Here is a 27,353-nt window from a genome sequence, read left to right on the forward strand (position 1 = left end):
CAGAAGGCAGTGGGCACACAGTTTCCTGCCCCCAATCAGGTGACAGCTGAAGGTCTGAAGTCCTGACTGGGTGCCCCTAGAGAGGACCCCAAAAGGTGGTATGCAGGTGCAATTACCCCAAAACTGTGATAATTGCCATATTAAAGAATTTTCACTTCTAACAAATATATTTCTGTTCCTTCTTTGTGGTTTCACTATGATAAATGGGAAAATTTGTTCCTTCTCTGTTTTCCCCCTGAAGACAAGTAGAAAAATCCATTAACTATATATACACATACACACGAACAGAAATCATGATTTTATTTTCCAAAAGCTAACAGCTGATGACAAAAGAAAAAAAATACATCAGTCACAGATCCATGAGTCTTAGACAGCGAAATGGAAAAGATGTTATGAGAACAGCTCAAGTCTCTAAGCTAATTAAACTCCACAAGCCGGAGCAAGGGAAATGTGATTGAAGTAAAAAAAAAATTTTTTTTAACAAATCACAGTAACACCCTTCCCTATAGACCTTGTTGCACAGGCTGAGAATTCCAGCCACAGTAATTAGCAGAACATTCAGGTCTTCAGAAGTGCCAGCAAGAGCTTCCCTTCAGTGTAGTTCTCTCTTTTGGGAGGAAACTGCAAGTCACTAGGGAAGGAATTAAGGCAGCTTTGCACCAGTGACTCATCACACTACCTTTACCCAAAGCTTGGCACAGGCTGCTGCGATGTTACAAAATGCAACATGCAAAGACCAGGGATAGGAAAATGGGAGCCGAGCTCTACTTAAAACGTTCAGTGGTTGTCAAGCTCTGATGACCCAATTCAGACCCTCCTCCTTCCAATCTCTTTCCCAGAGGCAATATTTAGTATAACAATTGGCAAATTTTCTGGTCTTCAACTATCTTTTTATTTTCCAAGGGGTAGCCCTGTTTGCCGCTTTTACAGATCCAGACTAAGAGTCCTGTGGCACCTTATAGACTAACAGACGTACTGAAGCATGAGCTTTCATGGGTGAATACCCACTTTGTCGGATGCATGTCAGTAATTAGCAGACATGCATCTGACAAAGTGGGTATTCACCCACAAAAACTCATGCGCCAATACGTCTGTTAGTCTATAAAGTGCCACAGGACTCTTTGTATCTTTTTATTAACACAGATGTAACAATCAGATTAAATGTAAGGGGAATCTGCTTTGCAGGATAATGGAGATACTGTGAGAATCAGGGGCTGTGGGGTAAGAGACTGGATCAGTAGGTGAATATACAAATTTAAAATTGGTAACTTCATTGTCAAATAAGCTACACTGCAATCCCACCTACAGGCTTGTCCTAACATACCTCATACTTTATTTTTCCTTACCATAGGAATACCAATCTCATTGGTAGCAATGTACATGTCAGGGCAGATGACTGACCGAGCAGCGTAATCCACACGTTTTCCCATCATGTGCTTGCGGAACAGTCCTTCCTTTTTCTCCAGTATCTTTGAAAGTGGAAATTAAAAGAATGATGAAACAAAAAAGTGCAGATGTTACAAATATACTGTATCAAAGTATCCGAGTCATTCAAACTCACTAGATACTATAGTGATGAGTGCCATGGAAATGCGTACAAATTAAACACAACTACTTCACTTTTCATACTTATTCCCTTCGTGCTTCTCTCTACAGCCGTCTCTTACCACACAAAGTCTAGTGAAGTCTGTTTGAGACTCCCTTGACTCTCACCTGACGGATACCAGGATATTTTTCTGTCATTAGTTTGTCCATGTCACTGTCGAACACAATATTGACATGGCTCTGAAGACGAATCCAAATGTTGTACAGTTTATCTGCAGTGCTCTGCCCTGAGATCATAGCCAGGACTGAACGATCCAGTGATTCTAATGGCTCATCTGTCACCTGTGGAAACGTACGAGAACCAGGATTTAAAAAATTCAATTCCTGTTTTACCAGCCTTGTGTTTATAGCATTAAGCTCTCAAAAGAAATCACAGCTGAAACGTGGCTCATTTTTGTCCATCTGATTAAATCTAAGAAACATAATGAATCATTAACAAGATACATGTTACTTTTAGATTATCTCAACATACTGTGTTAGGCTATTCTGTTATGAAACCTCAAAAATTAAACAGGGTCAGGCCTTGTTAGCCCCTGGATAGGAGACTTCCAAAGAAAACAATATGTAACACACAGCGATAGGGATTAAATAGTTGGTAACTAAATAGATGACAGTCTCCCATCCGAGTCAGCATTGAGTGAGTGACCCAGCAAGATGCTAGGAGCCACTGTACTGCTGGGAGACACCATCTTTTGGATAAAAATAATCCAAAATCCTAATTTCTCACAACCATTAAAAACTCTACGCCATTTTTTCATAAGAGGTATTACAGTCTGTGCCATGGCCAATTTCCAAACATAGTTAATTGCATGCCTATCTCAAGCAGTTTCAAATAGCTGAAGATAAAGCTCCACCTAGTGGTGAAACTCCAAGTGATTAAAATAATTTACAATGCCTTCCGTGAGGTTATTGTAATGAATGTAAATCAAAAGGAGTATTTAGTTGAGCTGATGCCAAGCATCTGTGTCAAAGAGACATCATAACATACAGCAACCCTGGACTATATACCTGGAGAGAGGCACTCAATTGGATTACAGTTTATTTCTAGTCCTACTTTTTTTTAGGTTTAGCATGTTTTGAACTGGAATTGGGGAATTCCTCTGCTAGCTAAAAGGTGCAAATGTTTCTTATCTGAGGATGAGAAACACAGAACATGTTTGACAGAGACCCAGGACTGTAATTTACCATATGTTTGTACAGCACCTAGCGTAACAGTGACTGACCTAGTTAAGGCCTGTAAGTGCTACCTCAATCTAAATGTTAAAAAATATAAATCATAATAATAGAAGTAAAATATTTGGATGCCACTCCACAGTCAGGAGTGCAACCATAAAGGAGAGTACTTAAATCTGGGGGAGAAAGGCCCCTATGCAAGTGTTGGGCATACCCTGATTGCAGCTAAAGTGGCTCATATGTTAAATTCAGAAATCATCGGTACAGGGCTTCCCCAGCATTCCCCTGGCAGCTCTCAATATGATCCAACTGGGAAATGACGTGGGTCTGGATGTTTCAGAGGATTGGTGACTGGATATGGAGCTTTCCACTTCTAGTTCACTCATGTGAAAACAGCTTAGGTCAGCAGTGACTGAACATTGTTACCAACTAACTGCTATTTTGTGGCCCGAGTGAATTAGTTGATGCCAGCCTAGCTACTAATGGGCAGTACTCACCTTAGCCTCAGAAGCTGAATTGCCCCTTACCCACAGTGGTAATCCCACTTCCTGCATCTCAGCAAGGACATATGTTCAGAGTAGAATGGCAGAAACTTCCACTTTGGTGGTCTGTGCCGTACCAACCCAGTGAACAGAGGACTTCACTCTCCAGTGCTAGTTGCCCATTCTCTCTTACACACCAAACATTCACTTTATTAATAAATGCAGAAAAATCAGCAATAGAAGTCTGTGAGCAAACTGCTTTCCCCTTGCAGCAGGTGTCCTTGGGACAATAGCATACAAGCCCGGACAGGTAGAGACCCTCTCCAGTCATAAATGGCCTGCTGACGCACTCTACGATCTTTATTAGAGCAGTTTTAGAATCTTCTTGAATTTTACATTATTTTTTCACTTTGGATACTCAGGTATGCGGCTGCTCTTACCTTCTGGATTTCATTCTCTACAAGCTGTATTGGTTGACTTTGTTCTTGAGCCATGAAAGCCAGAAGCTTCCTTATTAATTGGACATCTTTCATGACAGCCTGCAAGTTCACAGTTTGACCATTTGTAAACATCTGGTCTCCAAGACGATTCACAGGACGATACCTAAGGCAGGCCGTACTCATTATACAGGGATAAAGCCAATAGAAACAATAACCTCCTGCCCATCCCCCCGTCATCTTCGTTACATTAGAAATAGCAATGTGAACTATTAGTTCACATGCAACCTTTACAAGCAACATTGTCATGCTGAAAGATCACTCCTCTTACAAGAAATTCCACTGGTACAAACAAGTACATATTATCACACAGTTACTATAGTAACTTGGAACATTACTTGTAAATAGCATTTCAGTCCTTCAATAGTTTTCCCAGGGAACCTGGTGAAAGACATCTTTGATTATTATTATTGGGATTTTTCCTGAATTACATTACTCTAACATTATAACAGAGCAGAACCTATGCCCTAGGAGTCTGTATTTCTGACTTTTGCAAACAGTATGTGCCAATAACTAAATTCTACAAAGTTTCACAAGTTTTGTTACCTTGAAGGTGGAACCACAAGGAGATCTAGAAAGAACATATCAGGGCTGAATTCTGAATTCTCACCCACCTCCAGACCAGAGAAAAGGTGATTTAGAAAGAAACCTAAGTAGTACAGAGAAGAGATAAAACTTGAATTAGGTCTGCTGTACTCTAGGCATCCAAACTCACAAATGCATTTGGTGATGGACTAATGGCATTTAACTGGTTTAAAGATCTAGACCAAATGCTAAATACCAATGGCATCCACCACACAGACAAATTAAATTATTTACTAGTCAGTAGTTATTTCTTGTCCTTATGCTATTGTAACCTTCAGGGTTTTGTTTTATATATGCATGTCCTTGGGTTCCTATTACTTGCTATAAAAGGGAAGGAGGTTCTGTATTACCAAACGGACAACTGAAAACACTTCTAATTAGCCTTTGACTTAGCAATATCCTATCTGGTTTGCCACATCTCTCCAAAGAGCCATATGAGCAAATGTCAATGCTGTTTCACAGGATATTATGTTCCACTCCCCCACGTCACTTGGTCTCATTGTGCATACAATATATACTAGACCTGTATTCCATACAAAAAAAAAAAAAAAAACACACCACAAAACCCTGTAATAAGAGCACATTTAGGTTGTAAAGTAAAGAAATACCAGATTTTAGGTGGCCTATATAAACTTATTTCTGCATACACATTATGATACAGATTTTAATTTAATCCCCAATTTAGATCATTATGCTGGGCACTGTACAAACAAAGAAAAAAAAATATCAATATCTTCCCTGATAAGCTAAAGAAACAAAGATGAAAGGTAGGGGATAGGAATACAACATATAAGCATTGAGAAATCTGAAGTAGCTTTGGTCTAACAACAGTTACCTTCATTTTTCCACAGAGCCACAATGTGGTCTTTGGCAGTAATGGGTGTCAAGTAACCTCTTTTCCCCAACTGAGTCTCATCTATAACTGAGGGGTGAAAAAAAGTTATTTTGATATATTTCCTTTTGATAGTAACTGTGAAAAAGTCAAATTCTGTTTCCACTTAGAGAAAGGAATGGAAAGGAGCAAATCAACAGAAAACACAACTGACTGAGCACCATTCGCTGGCATCTGCAAGGGCGCTTTATTGATGCAACCTATGTTATGGGGAAATCAAGTCAAGTAAACCAACTGCTTTTCAAGTAAAATTAAAATAAAATATGCATGATATGACAGTCATGAAGCTGGTCACAGTCAACAGAATTGAAACAATTAAAGCCAAGTCTGACATATACATTTTAGGAGGTGTGTACAAGTCCAGATTAGTTCAACAGGAAAAATTTACCCTGTGGATTACCATAGGGAAAACGTATCCAACTTCACATGAAAAATTTCCCTTTCTTCAAGTAATAAATACACAGATCTGATACAACAGAGCTACAGATTGCTTGCCTACTTTGGGGCAGAACCAGGATCTTCAGTCACTGGCAAGGGAATGAATGTCCTGGCTCCAAAAGGTCCCTTCAATTGTGACAGCTTCTACAGCCAGAATTCCATCTTACTTCCTAGAGACTGTAAAAACGAGTCTGGTGGCATCTTAAAGGCTAACAGATTTATTTGGGCATAAGCTTTTGGGGGTAAAAAAACCCACTTCTTCAGATGCATGGAGTGAAAATTACAGATGCAGGCATTATTATACTGACACATGAAGAAAAGGGAGTCACCTCACAAGTGGAGAACCAGTGCTGACAGGGCCAATTCAATCAGGGTGGATTTAGTCCACTCCCAATAATTGATGAGGAGGTGTCAATTCCAGGAGAGGGAAAGTTGCTTTTGTAGTGAGCCAGCCACTCCCAGTCCCTATTCAAGCCCAAATTAATGGTGTTAAATTTGCAAATGAATTTTAGTTCTGCAGTTTCTCTTTGAAGTCTGTTTCTGAAGTTTTTTTTCAAGTATAGTTATTTTTAAATCTGTTATAGAATGTCCAGGAAGATTGAAGTGTTCTCCTACTGGCTTTTGTATGTTACCATTCCTCATGCCAGATTTGTGTCCATTTATTCTTTTACGGAGGGAGTGTCTGGTTTGGCCAATGTACATGGCAGAAGAGCACTGCTGGCACATGATGGCATATATCACATTAATAGATGTGCAGGTGAAGGAGTCCCTGATGGTGTGGCTGATGTGGTTGGGTCCTCTGATGGTGTCACTAGAGTAGATATGGGGACAGAGTAGGCAACGAGGTTTGTTACAGGGATTGGTTCCTGTGTTAGTGTTTCTGTGTTGTGGAGTGTAGTTGCTGGTGAGTATTTGCTTCAGGTTGGGGGGTTGTCTGTAAGCGAGGACTGGCCTGCTTCCCAAGGTCTGAGAGAGTGAGGGATCGTTTTCCAGGATAGGTCGTAGATCGCTGATGATGTGCTGGAGAGGTTTTAGCTGGGGGCTGTATGTGATGGCCAGTGGTGTTCTGTTATTTTCCTTGTTGGGCCTGTCCTGTAGTAGGTGACTTCTGGGTACCCTTCTCGCTCTGTCAATCTGTTTCCTCATTTCCCCAGGTGGGTATTGTAGTTTTAAGAATGCTAGAGACTGTTATCTATACAGTGGGGGAAAGAAATCAAACAATATTTTCTCCTACTGTTGAGCATGGGAATAATTTCCCCCAAACAAATTAAACCTGAATCTTAGGATGTCCATTTCTCTATTATGGATGATTGATTCCTTTGTCTCCAGGGTGGGCCAGAGGCATGGACCTTATTACTCAAAAAGAGGAAATTTTCACTAAGCTCACATATTCTTCTTCATACTGGGGCCCACAGATCAGTTTTAATGAGATCCTCACAGTAGTGTGCCTCCTGGGAAGGAAGGTAAGATTGTTCTTTAAACAATGATATCCAGAAGTAAGACAAGTTAGATGTCCTCTGTCTTCCCCCTACAAAGGCACTAAAGCCTGCAGATGACTTCTGCCAAAAATATCATTGGCTTACGACTGGATGACCAATAGGTAGAATTTGGTGAATTTATGTGGCCACCTAGCCCATCTCATTACAGGACATATAAGACTTCTCTGCCATGGGATTGTCTGGGCTCTTAAAGACTGGCCTTTGATGGCTGATAGAAGGAAACATATTTCTTGAATATGCTTTGAAAACGAATGCTATGAAGAAGGTGAGGACTACTTGTCTGGCCTAGAAGTACAATACTGCATCTCATCAGAGAAAGCGCTCAAATTTGGAAACTCACCTGATTAAAGATAGCAGCTTCTTTAATGGTTAGAAAGTACAACAATATCATCCACAGGGCATATTGACCAGAATGAGGTCTCAAAGTGATGCTCTACGACCTTGTAGGAATGAAATCTGAGTAGTCACCCAAAGAAAATGTTTAATGTTGGGAATTGCAAAAAACATCCCACAATAACACACACTCTTGAACATGCAGAGAATAACAATGCAGAGCTTTGACACTCGTCCACCCACATTACCGCCCCTTGGAAGGAAGTCATGCTAGTTTCACTTATTTTATCATGGTAGTTAAACCAGGGTCTTTGCACCAGTCAGTAGAATAAGCTGTCTGTTGACATCCTTTTAGTGGCTAAGAAAGGATTAATCACCATATCCATTTTAAACCTGTCTGGGTCTGGACAGAGGATCAGTCTTTCAAGAATAGACCTGCTCTGTGAGAAAAGTATCAGGACGTCCAGTGCTAGGCAAATCAGGGCTGAGAACCAGTCTCTCCAGCCAAAACAGTACAAAAACAGGATCACTGATATTCTTGTCTTTAGTCCTAAGGAGTAGAGGAAAGACATACAGCAGAGGCCATTGCTAACTCTAGAACACTGTGTCACTTCACATCCCTAGTCCTCACAAGTGGAGACACAAACAAGATGCTTTATTGCAGATGCAAAGAGGTCAATCAGCAGCCCACCAAACTAACTAAAAATGAGTGAAGATACCTCCAGGTGCAGGCTCCACTCTGTGTAATACAGCTTCTGTCTTGTAAACCATTCTGCCTTGATGTTCATCTCTGATGTGCAGTGCATACAGAAATAGGAAACTGCTCTTCCTATGAGAGAAGTTTATTTTGTCTGTGGGATTATCATTTTCTTCCTAGTTTGTTTATGAAAAATCCCAGAGACATGTTGCTTGTTATGACCAGAAAAGACTGTTGTCTATGGAAGGAAGAGAGTTCCAAGACATTGATGAATCACTGAGTTACAGCTGCTAGATGTTTGTGCTTTCTCAGCCTCTCTCTCTCCCTGAAATCAGCAGGGGTGCCAGCTGCTAGAGCAACTCACAAAGCAAAGCCAAATTATTGAGCTGACTTATAAATCAGATATTTGAAATAAAAAGCTGGAATTTTCCTCAGAAAAATCTCTGCAGCACAGAGGGCTGGTTAAGTACAGAAAACTGGAGGGAACTTTAGATCTGGCTGTGCCCCCGAGTTGCAAGCATGCTGAAGTGCCCATTGTAGTTGATCTGTGGCCCTTAAGTAAGATGACAAATACAAATATTATACTACTATTTGCACAGAACAAAAATGTGTTTTACTTGCTGGCTCCTCCAAGATGGCCTCTTTGCCAGACTTCTGCTGTACCACAGTGGGGTAGGTTACTGTCAACTTGCTATTGTGCTCTTTCCGTACCTGTGATCTTCTAGATCTTGAAGAAAAGCAGGAAAAACAAAAGTTAGTGTAATGGTTTGCAATGTTCGAATGACTATCTATATTACAAGAAACAAATCCACAAGGCTACTTGCTTTCTCTGCACATAGTCATACTTACTTGCAGTTTGGGCATCTCTTTGAAGTCATATGCAGTTTCCAAAACTGTGCAATCAGTTTACTCCTACACTCACACACGTTTTTTACCTAAAATGGAGAAAAACAAAACCCAAAGCCTTAAAAATGATAAAAGTGACAATAAAAGCTACAATTTAAGAGGTACACACACAAAATAGATTTTATTTCTAATGCTGAATAATAGCAGTTAATTAAATTTGCCTTTATTGATTAAATACATGCCTTAATCACCTAATGTCCCCTTCAGCTGAGATTCTCCCAAATTCTCCAGAGACCCAAAGATTCCCCAGATTTTTTTAAATCCACCCTATATGTGGCTAACAATCTTTCAGACAAGAATAAATTGATGGGATACATTTTGGCCAGAGGGATCACTGACTGATGGAAGACACTGCCTGACACCTAACTGGGACTGTATGTGTCTTGTCTTCACAGTGCTCCTGGTACCTGGTGGCTTAGAGAATGGGACAAGAAATTAAATCTCGGACTTTAGGCAGTGTTGACATTAGACTTTTGAAATGTCTTCCCCTTACTGCCTTAGCCCCAGCATGGTTATGCTGATGGTAGCAACAGCAGAAACACTAGTGTAGGGAGAGTACTGGTGTTTTTACCATGTTATGTAACCTGATCATATAAAGTCCTCTGTGAGAACTCACACTGCTGTCAACGGGAGTCCAACATGCAGCAGGATTGCAGGATAAGGCACCTGTAAGCATCCTGTACTTAGGACTGGTAGGAGAATACACCTCAGTCCTCAGAAATAGACAATGTGTTAGCATTTTAACTGTCACAATAAGGCTTTTCAGGTATCCCCCACCCCCAACTGAGGCCGACAGGCAGTGGGGTGTCAACATTTCCATTACTGCTAGTTTCACTGTCTAATTCTAAACCCAAGACTATGCTAGTGGGTCTTTGAAATCAGAAAGGCTACAAATTTTGAGTCAAAGCTTAAATTGTGTACAAAACAGAAAAAATTTGTGGAGTGGCAGTAAATCTTCAGAATCTGCAGATTTTTCATGCCAAAGGATTTCTGTTGTCCTAAGAATGCATAAGAGCTTCATTATAGCAACATTCCTCTCACAAGGAACAAGTGACAAACTCAAGAAAGATAAACATTGTAGGAAAATTACTTTACCTGATTATAGCTATTCTGTGGCTTGTTCACATAAGATATCCTAAGATATTTAGATACATACAAAATATTCTTGACTTCTTAAAAGGACCTGCTACAGCCTCAAGCACATAATATTTGCAAGACAGCTTTAATGACTGTTAGTTTTATCTCATTTACATAATTATTCTCAAAGCACTATCAAATTATTTCCCTTCACACATGCACACAAAATGACACACACACCACAAACAACACTCTTTTGGGATGGTACTAAGTTCTTATTCTGTTATGGATCCAATGGCAGCTCCACTATAAACACTTGGCCACAAGTCACCTTTTTTCCCCCCTCTAAAGCAGCATCATTCACAACTCTGGGATAAAATCTGGAAGATACCTGACTAAACTACTTATTTAAAGAGGTACACACATGGCAAGCCTGAGATTCCAAGAAAGATCACTTATTCTACTCACATGTGAGCACTGATCTCCTAGTTGATGATTTTGTAGTATTTCATTCACATGACGATTTAACTCTTCTTCGATGTCTAAACCAGATGCATCTGTGTTTTCATCCAAAAACTGAAAGACAGAGGAAGAGAAAATTAGCATCATCACACCATTACAATGCTGCAAACTCAAACAAGGGGATACCTACCCTATTCAGGATGGCCTCAAGATCACAGACCGCATCAAGCAATCCCCTCTCCAAGACTTTCAGCTGGCTAAGCAATAGGTGAACCACAGCTCGAGTACAGGTCAGCAAGTGACAGTTTAAACAAGAACCTCGGATCAGAAGGTATAATTTCTGAAAAGAAAACAAAAATTAGTCTGGTAGATTTAATGGTGTGGAAAATAGAAGAATTGGAGGGAAGTTGGCATTTTCCTTAAAACGAATCAGTTATCTGGAAGACAGAAGTTACCAGTCTGCAATACAGAAAGTCTCTAGCTTCCAATGCTCTCAAACAGGGAAGGGTTTCCTTGAAGCCCTGAGCCCACCCATAAGAGCCAGCTTCTCCCTCCACATCCCGGACAGCAGCAGAACCGCTTCACTTTATTTCTATTCAGGTTCATATACCATACCCCTCGCCATGGTATCTGAGACTCTATGCCCTGATCAAGGAGAAAGAGGCATCCAGAGGTAGCATCCTGCTTCAAAACAGCTGATGAGGCTCAGAGTGAAGGACCTTTTCATATTTATAAAAGTTAGTTTGGGGATAGTAGTTACCCACTGATTTTGAATTAGCTGCAGCATGTTACAGAGATGTGAGACTTTGCGTATGGACAGCACCTTCCAGGATCAAGTATGCATGGAGTGCCCTCGAGCTCTACTGAAATCAACAGGAGTTCAGCATCTCTCCTCAGCCACTCAGCATACTGCAGGATGTAGCTCTTTGGGCTTTCCTTCACTTGGATATTTACCTAAACAGCTCTTCCAGAATTCTGGACTAGTGAGTTGGTATCAGCTCCTGTGTGACTGCTCTTACTCCACAATACCTATTTAAATAAATTTCCAAGTGTAGACAAGCCCTTAATGTCTGTAAAGCCCTTTGAGATTTTGGATAATAAGCAATATAAATTAAATGCTAAACTAAAGTATTATTACTAATTTGTAATATTACTAATAATTATTTTATTATCAATTTGTGTTTAACCAAGGCACATCTTACAGTAAATGGTACCATTCAAGTATTACATCCTCAATACCTCATAAATAAGGCTGTGACTTTCCAGGACATCCATGGCTTCTGCAGCCAGCAGGTGCGACTGACCTCAGGGCTGCCCAACCCCCACCCCCAACTGGAGCACCAGTGGGTGCTCCAGAGTCCCATCCTCCCCGCACACTGCCTGGAGCACCAGCATGCACCCCGGAGTCCGTCCCCCACCCCCTCCAGTGCACCAACGGATGCCCCCGGAGCCCTCCAGATTTTGTCAGGGGTATATAGTTCAAGTCATGGACATGTCATGGGGCTGTGAATTTTTGTTTATTGACCAAAAAGAAAAGGAGTACTTGTGGCACCTTAGAGACTAACCAATTTATTTGAGCATGAGCTTTCGTGAGCTACAGCTCACTTCATCAGATGTTTACCGTGGAAACTGCAGCAGACTTTATATACACACAGAGAATATGAAACAATACCTCCTCCCACCCCACTGTCCTGCTGGTAATAGCTTATCTAAAGTGATCAACAGGTGGGCCATTTCCAGCACAAATCCAGGTTTTCTCACCCTCCACCCCCCCACACAAATTCACTCTCCTGCTGGTGCTAGAGTGAATTTGTGTGGGGGGGTGGAGGGTGAGAAAACCTGGATTTGTGCTGGAAATGGCCCACCTGTTGATCACTTTAGATAAGCTATTACCAGCAGGACAGTGGGGTGGGAGGAGGTATTGTTTCATATTCTCTGTGTGTATATAAAGTCTGCTGCAGTTTCCACGGTAAACATCTGATGAAGTGAGCTGTAGCTCACGAAAGCTCATGCTCAAATAAATTGGTTAGTCTCTAAGGTGCCACAAGTACTCCTTTTCTTTTTGCGAATACAGACTAACACGGCTGTTCCTCTGAAACCTGTTTATTGACCGTGACTGGTCCATGACTTTTACTAAAAATAACCATGACTAAATCTTAGCCTTACTCAAATAAAATGGCATCTGCTTGCAGTGAATGTTACAGCGAACTGGAGTGAAAGTCTGAAAGGTTTAAGTACATTTCAATGGACTTTCACTCCTCTTATAAAAAAAAAAAGTACTTGTGGCACCTTAGAGACTAACCAATTTATTTGAGCATAAGCTTTCGTGAGCTACAGCTCACTTCATCGAATGCATCCAATGAAGTGAGCTGTAGCTCACGAAAGCTTATGCTCAAATAAATTGGTTAGTCTCTAAGGTGCCACAAGTACTCCTTTTCTTTTTGCAAATACAGACTAACACGGCTGCTACTTTGAAATCTGACTCCTCTTATAGTGAAACTTCACTGTGCTTATGCTGAAATTTCATTCCACCATAAATTAGTTCTGCTATATTAATCTTCTCTATATGTCCTCTGGCTAAGCAAGGAGGAGTGGTGCATACATCGCTACTACAAGGTAGGATGTGACCCTTCGCTCCTCATTTTATTACAGTTTCTTCTATTAGGTGAAAATAAGTTTGGCTAGTCTTACTACAGAGGTTTCTCACTGTAAGTGAAGACATGGCAATAGCAAGTGGGAAAGAGAGGGAGGAATCATTTGACTATTACAGTGAATATATGTTTAAAATTAAGTCCTTTTGATGGAAGACATTTCACCAGAGGAGGATTTCCCTGTATCACTACCTACTGAATCCTTAATAATCTTCAAAGATCACTAGCTCTGAAAAACACTAGACTACTAGCTAGTGAAGACTAGTCTACAACATTAACACATTCTCAGCAGCATATACATACATCAAAAAATAGAGGATTGTAGACAGTCAGTGGCAGATCTATGTGGCCTAGGTGTCCGGGACAGTTGTTGAAGTCCTGCATACAAGTGGTACACACTTCTTTGGCATCAGGAGGTCCCAAAGACAAGTCATACAGTCCATTTACTGATGGGTTGCCCACGTTATCTAGGTAACGAGGGTTGCTTATAGCTTTTACACTTAGTTTCCTAAAAATAAAAGAAAAACAAGAAGTTACATCTATGACGGCAGATATTGTTAACTTTGTATATGCTTGGGTGTTACGAGTAACAGCAAAAAAGTTAGGGAAAACTATCACGTCTTCCTCCTCCCCCTTTTTTTTGTGCATTTGCCAGCACTTTGTGTATAGTCAGTTTCACTTGCTTCCTCTGTATACCCAGTCATAGGGCCACATCTATAGAAAACTTTTCCTTAAAGGCTCTAACCACTGCACCACCAACAGTGGCAGGAATGCCAGGCAAGCTAGTCACGACACCCAAGGGAATACTCCTATTCTTACCAGAAGTACCATTTTTAATAACCACAGGGTCTGCTTCCCGGCAGCACACAACAGCAGCTCTCCCTCCGCAGTTGGCTAAAGTACCCTCCCTCCTGGGATCACGCACCAGGTCCTCTTCTCCCTTCCACAACAGAAGAGGGCCACCTCCTCTGCCCCGCTCCCACCCAGGCTGGGGCTTCTCCTCTCCACTTTAGCTCCCATTCTACGGCATAAGACACCCCTTCCCCTGTCTCCAGCGCCCCCCCCCCCCCCGCCTCATAGGCTGCATTTCACCACAGCCCCCCTCCAGCCTGGGCCGCCCCAGACCCTTCTCCAGTCTGCACGCTCCCGGCCCCCCCATGCTGCGCTGGGCTCCAGGAGCGGGGCAGGCACAAGGGCGCCGACCTAGCCCCCTCCAGCCCAAGCGGTGGGGGGGGGGGGGCTCTTGGGAAGAGAGCCCAGCACAACGGGCGATGTCCCACCCAGGGACTACACGTCCCAGCATAGCATGCGCCAAGGGTCCATGGGGTTCTGGCCGCTCGGCGGCGCAAGGCATGCTGGGAGCAGTAGTTCCCGCGGGGGCCCTCCGGGCTCCGGTCCTCACCTGATCTCCTCGGCCGTGTACATCCCGAAGGAAATACCGGCCAGCCGCCGCCACGGCACCTCTCTGGGCGGCCTCATGGCGGGCGCTCAAGCCGCTCCCTCCTCCCGTTCCGGCACCAGAGACTCCCACAACGGGTAGCCACGAGCACCACGCGGCCCCCAACTGCGTGCCCGCACTCAGGGGGAGGGACCGTCTCTGGACGATACCAACTCCACTTCCTGGAGAAAGGTGTCTCCCGCTTCCCTCCTCCTCACAGCGGCAAATGGTACCGCCCCCGCTTCCCAGCATCCCCCGGGCGGGCCGCTAAGATGGCGGGAAGGTGGTTGCGGCACAGCTCCTGGCGGCGAGCGATGCTGTTGAGCGGACGCTGCAGCTTACGGCTGCCCAGCGCGGGGAAGGGAGCGAGCAGCAGGTAGGAGCAGGGGCCGGGCTGGAGAGCGGCTCCGCGTGCCCTGGGCTGAAAGAGCCGGTAACGCGGGCGAGGCGATGAGGCCAGCGCCTGCGCCACGAGAGCGAGTGAGCGCTGCGCCTGCGCAGTGTAGTCACCCTCCCGGCGCGGTCTAGCCAGGTGCTGGAATTCATGCGGGTGCTCCGGGAACGGCTAAGGAAACCGCGCGTGCGCAGTGGCCGTTGTGCCCCGCGGATGGGGTTCCTGGGGTTGACTTTCCGACTCTACCGAAGTTAAATTGTCTGTTGGGGTCTGGCCGGAGGCTGTCAGCGCAGACGATTGTCCACCCTTCCCTGGATTGCAGGGGATCTGCCTCCGTTTGCGTGGGGGTTGCAGCTGCCCGGGGAGGGGTCTGCCCTGGCTGCATTCGCGCTCACACGATTTTCAGGACCGGTTCTGGGGGAGCTAGCCCGTTGCTGATTTATTTTTAAACGGCCCCTTTTCCGGTGTGTACTCTTGTTAATTACGTTCATGGCAGTAGTGTCTGGGCAGAACTCCGGAGGACCCCATTGAACAAACAGAGTAGTAAACACTCACTACGCTAGAGACCTTAGTTACAATCTAACAGGCGAGAGAGATGAGGAAAGGAAAAAAACTATATCGTGGCGGGTTTTTTTTAATAGCAGTGTTGAGAGACCTGGTTACAAAACGAACACACATCCCTGATCCTGCAGTGAGATACATGTAGGTTCACTCTTTGCACAGGCTCAGGGCCAGTGTTTAGTCTTGTAGTGTATACCAGCCCCAGAGCTGTAACAAAGTTTGGGGGCACAGTCTAATACAAAGTTTAAGCCTGTTTATTTGATAGGAGCAAATAGATTTCAGTACAAATTACTCTTAAGTTAGATTGACATGAAAACCAAAGCGAACAAAAGAGAGGATTGCGTTAAAGGGCATTCTCTTATGTTCTGTGTGCTCTAGAGAGCAAATCCCATCCAAATTCAGTGCAAAATGGCTAGCTATCTGTAGGCTGCACAGTACGTAGAGGTGCGGTACGCTCATTTCTGAATCAATCTACATCCTGTGAGCTCTTTGAAACAGATCTAATCTGTATTGATCTATAGTTGGTGTTGGCCCTGCCTTGAGCAGGGGGTTGTACTAGATGACCTCCTGAGGTCTCTTCCAACCCTAATCTTCTATGATTCTGTATAAGCATTCAGCCTAGTTCTAGCTTCCAGCACAAAGCTTTGTGTTTGTGCAGGTAGTGCAAGTATTCAAAAACATAGAGAAGAGGGACAAAATCCTGAGAATTTATTTTTTAAATTGCCTTCCATTTTTGGAACCTTTAGAGTTCACATTTTCAAGCTTTTCTCTAGAACAGTTGTTCCCAAACTTGTTCCACTGCTTGTGCAGGGAAAGCCCCTGACGGGCCAGCCGGTTTGTTTACCTGCCGCGTCCGCAGGTTCGGCCGATCGCGGCTCCCACTGACTGCGGTTCGCTGCTCCAGGCTAATGGGAGCTGCTGGAAGCGGCAGCCAGTACGTATGTTGGCCCGCACCACTTCCAGCAGCTCCCATTGGTCTGGAGCAGCGAACCCTGGCCAGTGGGAGCCGCGATCGGCTGAACCTGTGGACGCAGCAGGTAAACAAACCGGCTGGCCCGTCAGGGGCTTTCCCTGCACAAGCGGCGGAACAAGTTTGGGAACCACTGCTCTAGAAACTTGGCTAGAGATTCTTGATTCCTGGAGCTGGGGCTTTAAGAAAAACAACATATCACGAGGCTTGTGATAAAACCCCAAGGTTGGCAATACTGTGTAGGATTGCCACTGACCTGCATTTGTTAATGGTCTAGTTGCTTGCAGTCCAGAATTCTGCAAATCCATTTTTGCAATACACATTAATATATATGCTGATACTCAAAACCCTCATGGCCATGTTTGGTGTCTGTAGGCATTGTTCAGGAACTGCAGTACTTCAGAAGACTGAAGCTGACCCAGGAGGTACAGTATCTTAATTATATAGTTCATTTTTACAGCTCTGCAAAATGTACTCTGTTATGTAGTTAAAATAAACAAGGCACCTAAAGAGGAATTTAAAACTTATTAGGTTCAGAATTGCCCATCTTAAAAATCAGGACTGCTATTTTTGACTTTTAACAGCTTAGAATAATCAACAGTTTGGTTGTAGTTGCAGAAATGCCAGTCTCATGTTTGTGTTCTAACAGTATTATGATCAATATTTCTTATTGAAGTTACTGAAGAAGAAATTGTTGTTCCAAGAAAGAAAACTTGGTGAGTGTTAATATCCCATCTCTTGCTCTTCTCCCTCCGAGTTGGGGCCCCCGGAGTTTTTCTGACATCTGTCCCTCTATACTTTTGTGTATGCGAACAGTAAAGAAATCTCAGTTTTGTGTATTTGTGGTATGAGGGAGAAAGTCAATGGGGAAACTGAATGAAGGGCTCTGTCTCCAGTAAGCCACTTTAAAAAACCTCTGTTTCAGTACTTTTGTTTTTTTCTTACATAAAGACCATGTTTACTAGCCAACCAAATCTTACTGATCTTTTGGGAGGTTGAGGCACATTTCAATATAGCTAAAATAAACTTTTGCCTAATTGGAGTAGATAAAATAAAAGCAGGAGGAAGCTTGTATTTCTAAAATCTTGGAGAATGGATTATTGTGGAGGCGATGCTGAAGATATGGTATTGGGTGTACCCCACTCCATTCTTATCATTGCTAGTTGATCCATGGAGGGGAGCTGACTCGAGTGCAGAGTGAATCTTACTAGTTATACTGCAGATCTAGAAGTGAGCTATTAGAGGCAAACCAATATGGATGGGTGTGCTTAGCAATTGAATGTCAGTACAGCATGCTACCTGTGAAGGATTTGAGTTTGGATCCTTGAATTTGCAAGGCCTGGGAGTATTATAGAAAGGAGTAGCTCTTGGCACCATCAACTACATATCTTTCAATCAGCCCAAGAGTCACAGCATAGGTTGCTATATCCAGTCCTCAGTCAGTGCAAGAATTGGTTTCTGTGATTTGAGGCTTTCAGAGATAACATTCTCTCCCTTACCCCTCTCCCCCCAGTTCTCTCTCAACTAGTGCACCTGGCATGGAAGGGATGAAAATACATATATAGACATTTTTATAAAGTCTTAAGTGTGTTGGCTGCAATGATTTCATACTAATTAAATAAATATATAATAGGGTATTAAATTAAATGGTTCAACACCACTTCATCAGTCAAGCTTTCATTCCCCTTCTTCTCTCCATGTCCCAAGAGAAAACAATGTATTTTAAATAGGATTAGAATATTTAGAGCATCATTGTACTTGACAGTGCAATTTTTCTTAAAATCCTGATCCCTTGAGACTCTCAATTCATCTAGTACAGGACAACAAGTTAATACATGGGATGAATTGATGTTGAAAGCCTGTTGCACGCTATTAATGCAAGTTTCTTAAATTTAGGGATAAACTAGCAGTTCTTCAAACACTTGCATCTACAGTAAACAGGGTAAGTACTTTCTTAGGTTATAATCAATCCTGTGGAACTGTGTAGTGCTGCTTTTTAATACACTAGACTTGCATTCTGATGACCTTTTATATACCTGCCACAATCATAAGTGAAAAATGGGATCCTAGTTGCCATCTGAGCACAAACTTGCTGCATCATTCAGCACCTTGAGTCTTCTATGAATAACCTGTCTGAAGCTGTTGCTCTGTAGTAATATGTTAAGATAATGTGTCAGACCAGTGTTGAACTGTTAAAGAATGGAGGAGAGATTGCACATGTACTGTGGACCATAAGAGCCTAATTCTCGGTTGCCATGCACATTGTGCAGCCATTCTCATCAGTGCAGTATGAGTGCGAAGCATATTTTAAAATGTCAGCGTCTGATCTGGTAGAGTTTTACATTCATTATGCAAGGTGCTTGGTAGCAGAGAATCAGGCCCTTGGTTTTCACTCTGACTGTACCAAATGAGCCTGCTTAAAAAGCATTATAGACTAAAGACCAGAAATCTTCTAAATCAAGATTCTGTTAGTCATAGGAACAGAGAGTCCCAGAGAAGTTGGTGTTTGTTGCTGATTCCTGGAATTAATAGCCCAGTCATGCAAGGTGTTAAGAGCCCTTGGGTTCCGTTCATTTCTGTGGCAGTTAAGGCACTTGTTGCTTTGCAGGATGCTCTTCGTACCTTAGTTATTTAGGTTCCCATCTAATGTGATCACTGTATTAATAATGTATGTATACCTATTACGTACTTCTGAAAAACTGGTTAATCATTTATTCCCAAACCAACACATGGCTACATTTCAAACTGGTGAATATTTTGCTAGATAAATATATTCCTCTTTAAAATGGGGTAGAGAGGTGATTGCACTAGATCTGCTGACAGTCCCTTAATTTTAGAGATGAAATAAGATATATCTACAATACACCTGTCTAAAACTTTAAATTCTGCCTTTTCCTTTCTGTAGGATCCTACAGCTGCTCATTATATGTTTCAAGATGACCCCTACCTTCTACCTAGAAACTATTTTGAGTCTGTAAGTATTCCATTTTGAAACTTTGATGAACTCTACCCCCAGGTATTAAGTCGGCACCTTGGGGTTTTTTTTAATTGAAAAAGAAAATAGTTTCTGATCAGTCGTTAAACACGTTCAGAATATTTTTTTCCTTCAGTACTTCTGGTTTCCTATTGATTATAAGGTTCTTCTGGGCAGGCTTGGGGCAACACCACCAAGCAGGCTCAGACCCCTGCTCTAGACACTTAGCTGCCTGCTCCCTTTCCACTTTAAGAACTGCTACTGTTTCTTCAGTTTAATACCTTATCCACTGGCCTGCACTGCCAGACTCTTTGCTGGTATGCAGTTTTCGTTGAAGAATACAAACCTTTGCACAGATGGTGTTTATGTGCAATGATTACTCAGTTTAAATACTGTCTCTAGAGCTGATGCTTGCAACACAGTATACACTTGCAATTTAGTAAAATTTTGAAATAAAAATGTGAGCTAAAACATCTGTATAGAATTGTAAATGTATGTGTTGCTCTATGTACCGTAAGAAACGAATTGTCCCAACTTGTAAGAGCTTACAGTCTTAAACAGAATAGCCATATTATAGTGGAGTGTGTGGAAAGAATAGTGTTGAGAGGAAGAAAGCTTTGAAAGAGAGAGAGGGTACTTGCAGAGCAGCAGCTGGTTTATCTCAAGCATGGAGGGCAGCAGATAGAAGGCATAAAGTCATGAGTGGGGCGGGGGACAGAATTGGAAGGAGTGCAATATAAGAGAAGGCAAGTAGAAGGAACGTAGGTGGGAGCAAGATTAAATGAGACCTTGAAAGTGAAGCGCAGGAACTTGAATTTGATGTGACTGGAATCCCATAAAAATTAGGATAGAGACTGATGTGATTTGAGAATGAAGATTGGAGAGGTGAAGTCAGAGAGGACAAGGCTGCTGTAGTCAATGTGAGATGGGGGTCGGGGGGAGCTTAGCAGCTGAGATAGCGAAGGAGTGTCCTCCTGTCCCTAAGAAGTGTTCATGCTCTGGGGGAGGCATGACATACTTGACCCCCAGAGGACTAGGTATTGTAAAGAAACAAACTTGTCCCCTTTCCTTCCTATACAGCGTTTATTTTCGTTGTCCAGGGAGTCTGGGAAAAATGCTGCAAAGTACATTGTTAACGAATTCCCTCGATTCTTTGAGAAGGACATTGCGGAGCCTCATATACCGGTAAACTCTCTGCTCTTGTGGTCATGGTATCTCTACTTTTGCTATGTAGCAATATGGGCAGTAGGACTGTTTGCATAAGGATTATAGGACTGGGCCCAAAAATTAGTCTAAAAATGGCAAAACCTTATGACTTACCACTAAATAACTGAGTGTTCTCTTGTTTACATAAGCTACATATCAGTTTGGGTTTACCAAGGGGAACAACTCTTAAGACCTCAGATAACATTTGTGATTGAAGTCGGTCAAGGCTTTTCAGGCAGAAGTAAGGAGTGAATGGATCTAGGTGATTTTTTTTTTTTTTTTTGGTCTCGAGTTTGGTTTTAATTCTAATGATTTTAGTAAAAAGAAAAGGAGTACTTGTGGCACCTTAGAGACTAACCAATTTATTTGAGCATGAGCTTTCGTGAGCTACAGCTCACTTCATCGCATCCGATAGTCTCTAAGGTGCCACAAGTACTCCTTTTCTTTTTGCAAATACAGACTAACACGGCTGTTACTCTGAAACCAATGATTTTAGTGTTGATGGTCCAGTTTGTAAGTGACTGTCCAGTTAGGAAATGCAGTCCCTAATCCCCAGAAAATGATTCGTGCTACAGTCACTTCTATTATTACATTTTGGGGAGGCAGGGAAGATAGGAGCCATAATGGCTTTTAAGATGGGTAGTACATTTCAGTTGGTGTCCTGGCTATTTGATGGTTCGAGCATTATTCTTGGGGGAATTCTGCACCAAAAAATTAAATTCTGCACAGAGTATTTTAAAATTATGAATATTTTATTTGTCAAAATAACAATATAATCATCCCAGTTTCAAATATTTTCATAATTTCTTTCAAAATACCTGTCAGCAAGTATATTGGTAACAATACAGATACCAAAAAAGATTCAGGAAATGTTTTTTGACAAAGAGATTCCTTACTAGGCATATTAATACAGAACTTTGAGTAATAATTCATTTAAACTACAATACAGAATCTAATTTCCCGCACCCCTCAGATGAAGTGCAAAGGCGTGAGGAAGCCAGAGGAAATGGAGTAGCTGAGGGAGAAGGGAAGTAATTGCTGGGAAGGAGCCAGAGAGTGAACCTGGAAGTTGTTGGGTGTGGGTGGGGGAGATGTGGAATTAATTTGGAGGTTTTGAGTGGGGAGAGTTGAGGATTCTTCTCCATGCAAACCCTGGCTAACCCCTAGCCTCTCTGTCAAGCACATCTATCCCCATCCCCATGTGGTCCTGCACCCTCACTCAGCGCCCCCCCTTTCCTCCATCCCCATGTGTCCTTGCACCTCCCTACCCCTGTCCCCATGTGTATTTGTGCCCCCCCATGTGCCCCTCACTGTCCATCCTCCCCCCATATCCCACACCTCCTCATCTGGTTGCATGGGACGGGCACTGTGAGGAACGCAGCCTCTTCTCCCCCCACATCCTCCGTTGACTGCTCGTGCCTGGGAGTGGCTGCCCTCTGTTCTGGTGCCACAGCAGCCCCTAGTGGGCAAGAGGCATAACTGCAGCTCCTCTCTGGCGGAATGTATCTTCTGCAGGAAAAAAAAATTCTGTGGGGGGCGTGAATTCTGCACGTACGCAGTGGTACAGAATTCCCCCAGGAGTAGAGCATCCATTCAGCCTATGTGCTCTTTAATTTTAGTGCCTGATGCCAGAGAACCTTACACCTCAGATTGAAGAAGTGAGTGAGGCAGCTCTTAAGGAACGTATCCAGCTTAGAAGAGTAAAAGCTTCTGTGGACATGTTTGATCAGCTCCTGCAAGCAGGTACCACCTTGAGCTACAGAACTGAATTTGGCAGCCAGCTTATGTGTATGGAGACCTAGGCGTAGGGTAAAGCTGGTTTAATGTTAATGTACAGAGTTGCAGAACTGATCTGTATTCTTGAGAACTGGTTCTTAAATCTTGGGCTCCCATCTGCTATCACTTGTTCACTGAGACATTCTTAGTAGTCTTACGAATGATACACTTTGCTAGCTCAGCAGCGGGAGATAAGGGTGTCAAGAGGGAGGAGGTTCCAAGATAGGCTCTTCCTTTTACCGCTCTAGTTAATCTGGGCCATATGTCTGTCAAGAAGCAGGAAAGACCCTGGAATGCAAGGCCTTTTGAATAAAGAGCTAAAAAGAAATATGAGGTAATGGGAGCTGAGAAGGCCTTGCCCTAACAAATGGAGAGGAGAGGATTCCATTACATGAATTTAAAGCTTGTTGAGACTAAATGTTTTTGATGGGGAAGGTGGTTTGCTGTCCTAGAACACGTTGTCCCTCACTAGCTTTTTTTGACAGGGCAGAGCACAGGAGCCCTTACCGAAAGCTTACGGTGTTTTAGTTGGGTTATACTGGTATTGCAGCACTTTCACTGTTGGCCACTATCTGTCACCCCCACACCAGCCAATACTTGGTCAGCAAAGCTCTACCTCTTGTCCATGCTCTGGATAGCCAGCAGTGGCATCAGTGTTACAGCCAAGAAGACAGACATTTTTTTTATGGGTACTAAAATGCTATTCTGTGGTCACCCCATTCTGAAGTGACTGTGTAATCTGGATGTGTAATTCTGGGAGTGTTGCTTTTGAACCCATCTTTGTTCATATAAAGTTGCTTTCTGGAAATTCTACATGCTGTGACATGTTTTGGTGTCAATGAAGAGCCCCATTTCATGAGTGTTGAATAAACAATGTATCCTTTATGCTTCATAATTCTGCTTTCTCATTGCTTGCAGGAACCCCTTTATCTCTGGAGACATCAAACCGTCTTCTGGATCTATTATGTTTCTATGGAGACAGAGAGCCTAATGGGGAAGACCAGTCCGAACAAAAGGAGGAGCTGGGAGAATCAGAGGTACAAAAAACTGTAAAGAGGCTGTTTAGTTAACTTTCTGCTCAAATAGTAGGAGAGCACATGTGATAGCAAGAACATCCTCACACCTTGTGTGCCTGGAGAGGCATGAGTGTGCTGAGCAGTTACAAATCTTGTGAACTGACCAAAGTGGCCTACTTTTAAAAGCTGTCCAGACTTAGCTGAAACCTTGCTGGCAAGAACCATGCTTAAACAGTTGTTGTTGATCTGTATGGTGGTGAAGGTGGATAACATTTTTTTTTTCTGCCCGCCATGTTTTTATAATTAAAAAAAAAAGTGATATCCTACAAAGAGGGCCTAGCCTGTGGCAAGGGTTAACTTAGTGTACCTCTCAGGTTGGGATCTCTGCCTTCACAGATCAGAGAATTGGGTACCAAGAACCATGATAAAGCACTGACATGCTGGTCAGGCTTCAGCCATGGCTGGCATCTAAGGTCCTAATGTGCAGCCAGCATATTGATGGGACTGATGCCAAGGCCTGTTGACCAGGAACAAGCAATTGTTTATCCCACATGAGTGCTGCTGCTCTCTCCTTGGCCCTGTGGTAAAGAAAGGAGAGTGTGTCTTGATACTGTTCCCTCTCACTCCCTACCTTCCTACTTCCCTACTCTCCAATTCCACCACTCTGGTTCCAGTTCACTGCCTGTTTCGCTCGCCCACGTACTCAAAGATTTCTGACTGGCTGAATTCCTTTCCTGTACCCTGGTTAGCATACAGAGCATGGAGACAGGTGTCTTTTGCTTTTAGATGAAGTGGGCAATGGGGACAACATTTCTAATCTATGCCCAGGGTGGGCAACAGGGTGCATGTGGTTCTGCAGGGTGAACAGGAATAATTGAAATACATTCTGATTTAATATTTACTTTTTTTGTATTTTGAGGTAGCGATTAATGACAGGAGCAAACACTTTCAGACAGAAATGTCATTTCTGACCTGACTGTCCCATTAATAAGTGAAACCCATCTTGATGCATTTAATTTGGGAGACCAACACACATACTTCTCTTGTAAACACACACACACACGTGTGTGTGTGTGTGTGTGAGAGAGAGAGAGAAAATCTATATTAAAATCCATTTTTTTAAAAAAAATTTTAAGCACCAAACAAGGTGATGCAAACTGGCTTCCTTGTCATCTCAAGGCAGACAAACCAATTGTGATTTATACATGGTGAGAGGAGTCTAATGTTCCTCTTCTTTCTGTGCTCCATACATGAGTTCACTTATAGTTCATATTCACTTGTCTGTTGTAGATTGGGAGGCAGGGTGAAGGAATATGGTTTCACCTGCAAGCAATGTCTACACTGTATGTGACCCCACTGGTGACTAGGGGGAAGACACGGAATTACTAGACTTCTTTTGCAGTGTATAAATCTTGTTTAGTTGGAGCTGTCTTTAGCCTATTTAATTCTAGGTATCACTTACTAGAATTGTAATAAAAGGTTGATATTTTACTCATTGTAAATATTTGTGGCAAAAATCTTTTCAGGAGGAAGTTCCGGATCAGAGGAGACGGAAGGGGCGTTCACGGAAGACCTCAGACTTCATTGGCCCTAAGTGGAGGTATGTATAGAAGGTGTTCCTGCAGTCTCTTGGGGTTTTATTAAATGTAATTTGGATGTGAATCTTGCGGTGTTCTAAGATTTCAGTTTCTTTTTGTTGTGTTTGTAAAGACCTATTAACATATCTGCAGCTGACTCCTCTTTATACCTTATGTTGATGTATTTAAAATATACAGTAGAACCTCAGAGTTATTAACACCAGAGTTACGAACTGACTAGTCAACTACACACCTCGTTTGGAACCGGAAGTATGCAATCAGACAGCAGCAGAGACGAAAATAAAAAAGGAAATACAGTACAATACTATGTTAAATGTTAAGTACTAAAAAGTAAAGGTAAAGCCGCATTTTTCTTCTCCATAGTAAAGTTTCAAAACTGTATTAAGTCAATGTTCAGTTGTAAACTTTTGAAAGAACAACCATAAAGTTTTGTTCAGAATTATGAATATTTCATAGTTAGGAACAACCTCCATTCCTGTGGTGTTCGTAACTCTGAGGTTTTACTGTACTTTTTCTAGAGTGGTAATCAAGATCCAGTAAGAGGTTTAAGAATGGCTTGACCTTTTACCTCTGGCTTAACATGGTTGGAGAAGTTTGTAAGATTTACAAACAGTCTATATTCTGCAACATTTGAGAGAGGGTGGGCTGACAAGCATATGTGTGACTAGCAAATAGTAACCAACAGAGTGCAACTATGTTACATCTGTCATCCTGAAGACTTCTGAAGCACCAGGAGAAAATTTAAAAAAAAAAAAAAAAAAAAACAGTAAGGGGACAATAAAAATGCCATCATGGCTAAATAGCACATTAAAAAGGCATTTAGAGGCAGAAAGGCATCCTTGAAAAACTGGAAGTCAGATCCTAGTGAGAAAAATAGAAAGGAGCATAAACTCTGGCAAGTCGTGTAAAAGTAGAATAAGGCAAGCTAAGAAAGAACTTGAAGAACAATTAACTAAGGACACAAAATCTGACAGCAAAAAAATTAAGTACATCAGAAGCAGGAAGCCTGCCAAACAATCAGTGTGGTCACTGGATGATCAAGATGCTAAAGGAGTATTCAAGGAAGACCAGGCCATTGCAGAGAAGCTAAATGAGCCATTCTTTTTAGATGACAAATCTGAGGAACTCTCCCAGAATGAAGAGTCAATAGAGAAGGTTTTGGAACAAATTGATAAATGGTAAGAAGTCACCAGGACCAGATGGCATTCAACCAAAAGTTGTGAAGGAACTTGAGAACTACTAACTGTAGTATGTAATCTATCACTTAAATCAGCCTCTGTACCAGATGACTTGAAGATAGCTAGTATAATGTCTATTTTTAAAAAAATGTTCCAGAGGCAATCCTGGCAATTGCAGGCCAATACGCCTAACTTCAATACCAGGCAAATTGTTTGAAACTATAGTAAAGAACAGAATTATCAGACACATAGATGAACATGATATGTTGGGAAGAGTCAACATGGCTTTTGTAAAGAGAAATCATGCCTTGCCAATCTATGGGTATGTCTACACTACGAAATTAGGTTGAATTTATAGAAGTCGGTTTTTTAGAAATCATTTTTATATAGTCCATTGTGTGTGTCCCCACACAAAATGCTCTAAGTGCATTAATTCAGCGGAGTGTTTCCACAGTACTGAGGCTAGCGTCGACTTCTGGAGCGTTGCACTGTGGGTAGCTTTCCCACAGTTCCCGCAGTCTCCACTGCCCATTGGAATTCTGGGTTGAGATCTCAATGCCTAATGGGGCAAAAACATTGTCGCAGGTGGTTCTGGGTACATGTCGTCAGGCCCTCCCCCCCTCCCTCCTTGAAAGCAATGGCAGACAATTGTTTTGCGCCTTTTTTCCTGAGTTACCTGTGCAGACGCCATACCACGGCAAGCAGGGAGCCCGCTTAGCTCACTGTCACCGTACGTCTCCTGGGTGGTGGCAGACGTGGTACTGCAAGCAGCCCATTGCCTTTTGGCATCAGACGGTGCAATAGGCCTGATAACCATCGTCGTCATGTCCGAGGTGCTCCTGGCCGCCTCGGTAAGGTCGGTCAGGAGCACCTGGGCAGACACGGGCGCAGGGACTAAAATAGGAGTGACTCAACCAGGTCATTCTTTTTAGTCCTGCCGGCAGT

General features: G+C 42.6%; 2 protein-coding genes across 3 annotated transcripts in view; one reads left to right on the forward strand and one right to left on the reverse strand.

Annotated features, from left to right (window-relative positions):
• Positions 1 to 14,981, reverse strand: part of POLR1A (RNA polymerase I subunit A) — a 56,868-nt gene extending 41,887 nt beyond the window's left edge. The window contains exons 1-11 of one of the 2 annotated variants that reach the window (XM_048849180.2): positions 14,700 to 14,981; positions 13,601 to 13,805; positions 10,837 to 10,986; positions 10,653 to 10,760; positions 9,051 to 9,136; positions 8,819 to 8,928; positions 5,178 to 5,264; positions 4,304 to 4,406; positions 3,701 to 3,863; positions 1,714 to 1,887; positions 1,347 to 1,469 (exon numbers count right to left, since the gene is read on the reverse strand). In XM_048849180.2, the coding sequence (XP_048705137.2) occupies positions 1,347 to 1,469; positions 1,714 to 1,887; positions 3,701 to 3,863; positions 4,304 to 4,406; positions 5,178 to 5,264; positions 8,819 to 8,928; positions 9,051 to 9,136; positions 10,653 to 10,760; positions 10,837 to 10,986; positions 13,601 to 13,805; positions 14,700 to 14,776 (1,386 nt within the window). In that variant the 5' untranslated portion in view covers positions 14,777 to 14,981. Of the gene's footprint in view, positions 1 to 1,346; positions 1,470 to 1,713; positions 1,888 to 3,700; positions 3,864 to 4,303; positions 4,407 to 5,177; positions 5,265 to 8,818; positions 8,929 to 9,050; positions 9,137 to 10,652; positions 10,761 to 10,836; positions 10,987 to 13,600; positions 13,806 to 14,116; positions 14,240 to 14,699 lie in introns of those variants that run through there. The other variant, XM_048849181.2, reaches the window with a different exon arrangement.
• Positions 14,966 to 27,353, forward strand: part of PTCD3 (pentatricopeptide repeat domain 3) — a 40,048-nt gene continuing 27,660 nt past the window's right edge. Inside the window, exons 1-9 of the mRNA XM_048849186.2 lie at positions 14,966 to 15,111; positions 17,036 to 17,085; positions 17,337 to 17,376; positions 18,557 to 18,602; positions 19,566 to 19,634; positions 20,715 to 20,819; positions 22,460 to 22,583; positions 23,535 to 23,653; positions 25,159 to 25,232. Coding sequence (XP_048705143.2) covers positions 15,008 to 15,111; positions 17,036 to 17,085; positions 17,337 to 17,376; positions 18,557 to 18,602; positions 19,566 to 19,634; positions 20,715 to 20,819; positions 22,460 to 22,583; positions 23,535 to 23,653; positions 25,159 to 25,232 — 731 coding nt within the window. The 5' untranslated portion in view covers positions 14,966 to 15,007. The remainder of the gene's footprint in view (positions 15,112 to 17,035; positions 17,086 to 17,336; positions 17,377 to 18,556; positions 18,603 to 19,565; positions 19,635 to 20,714; positions 20,820 to 22,459; positions 22,584 to 23,534; positions 23,654 to 25,158; positions 25,233 to 27,353) is intronic.

Source organism: Caretta caretta, chromosome 4 (genome assembly GCF_965140235.1).
Source record: "Caretta caretta isolate rCarCar2 chromosome 4, rCarCar1.hap1, whole genome shotgun sequence".
Taxonomy (NCBI): Eukaryota; Metazoa; Chordata; order Testudines; family Cheloniidae; genus Caretta; species Caretta caretta.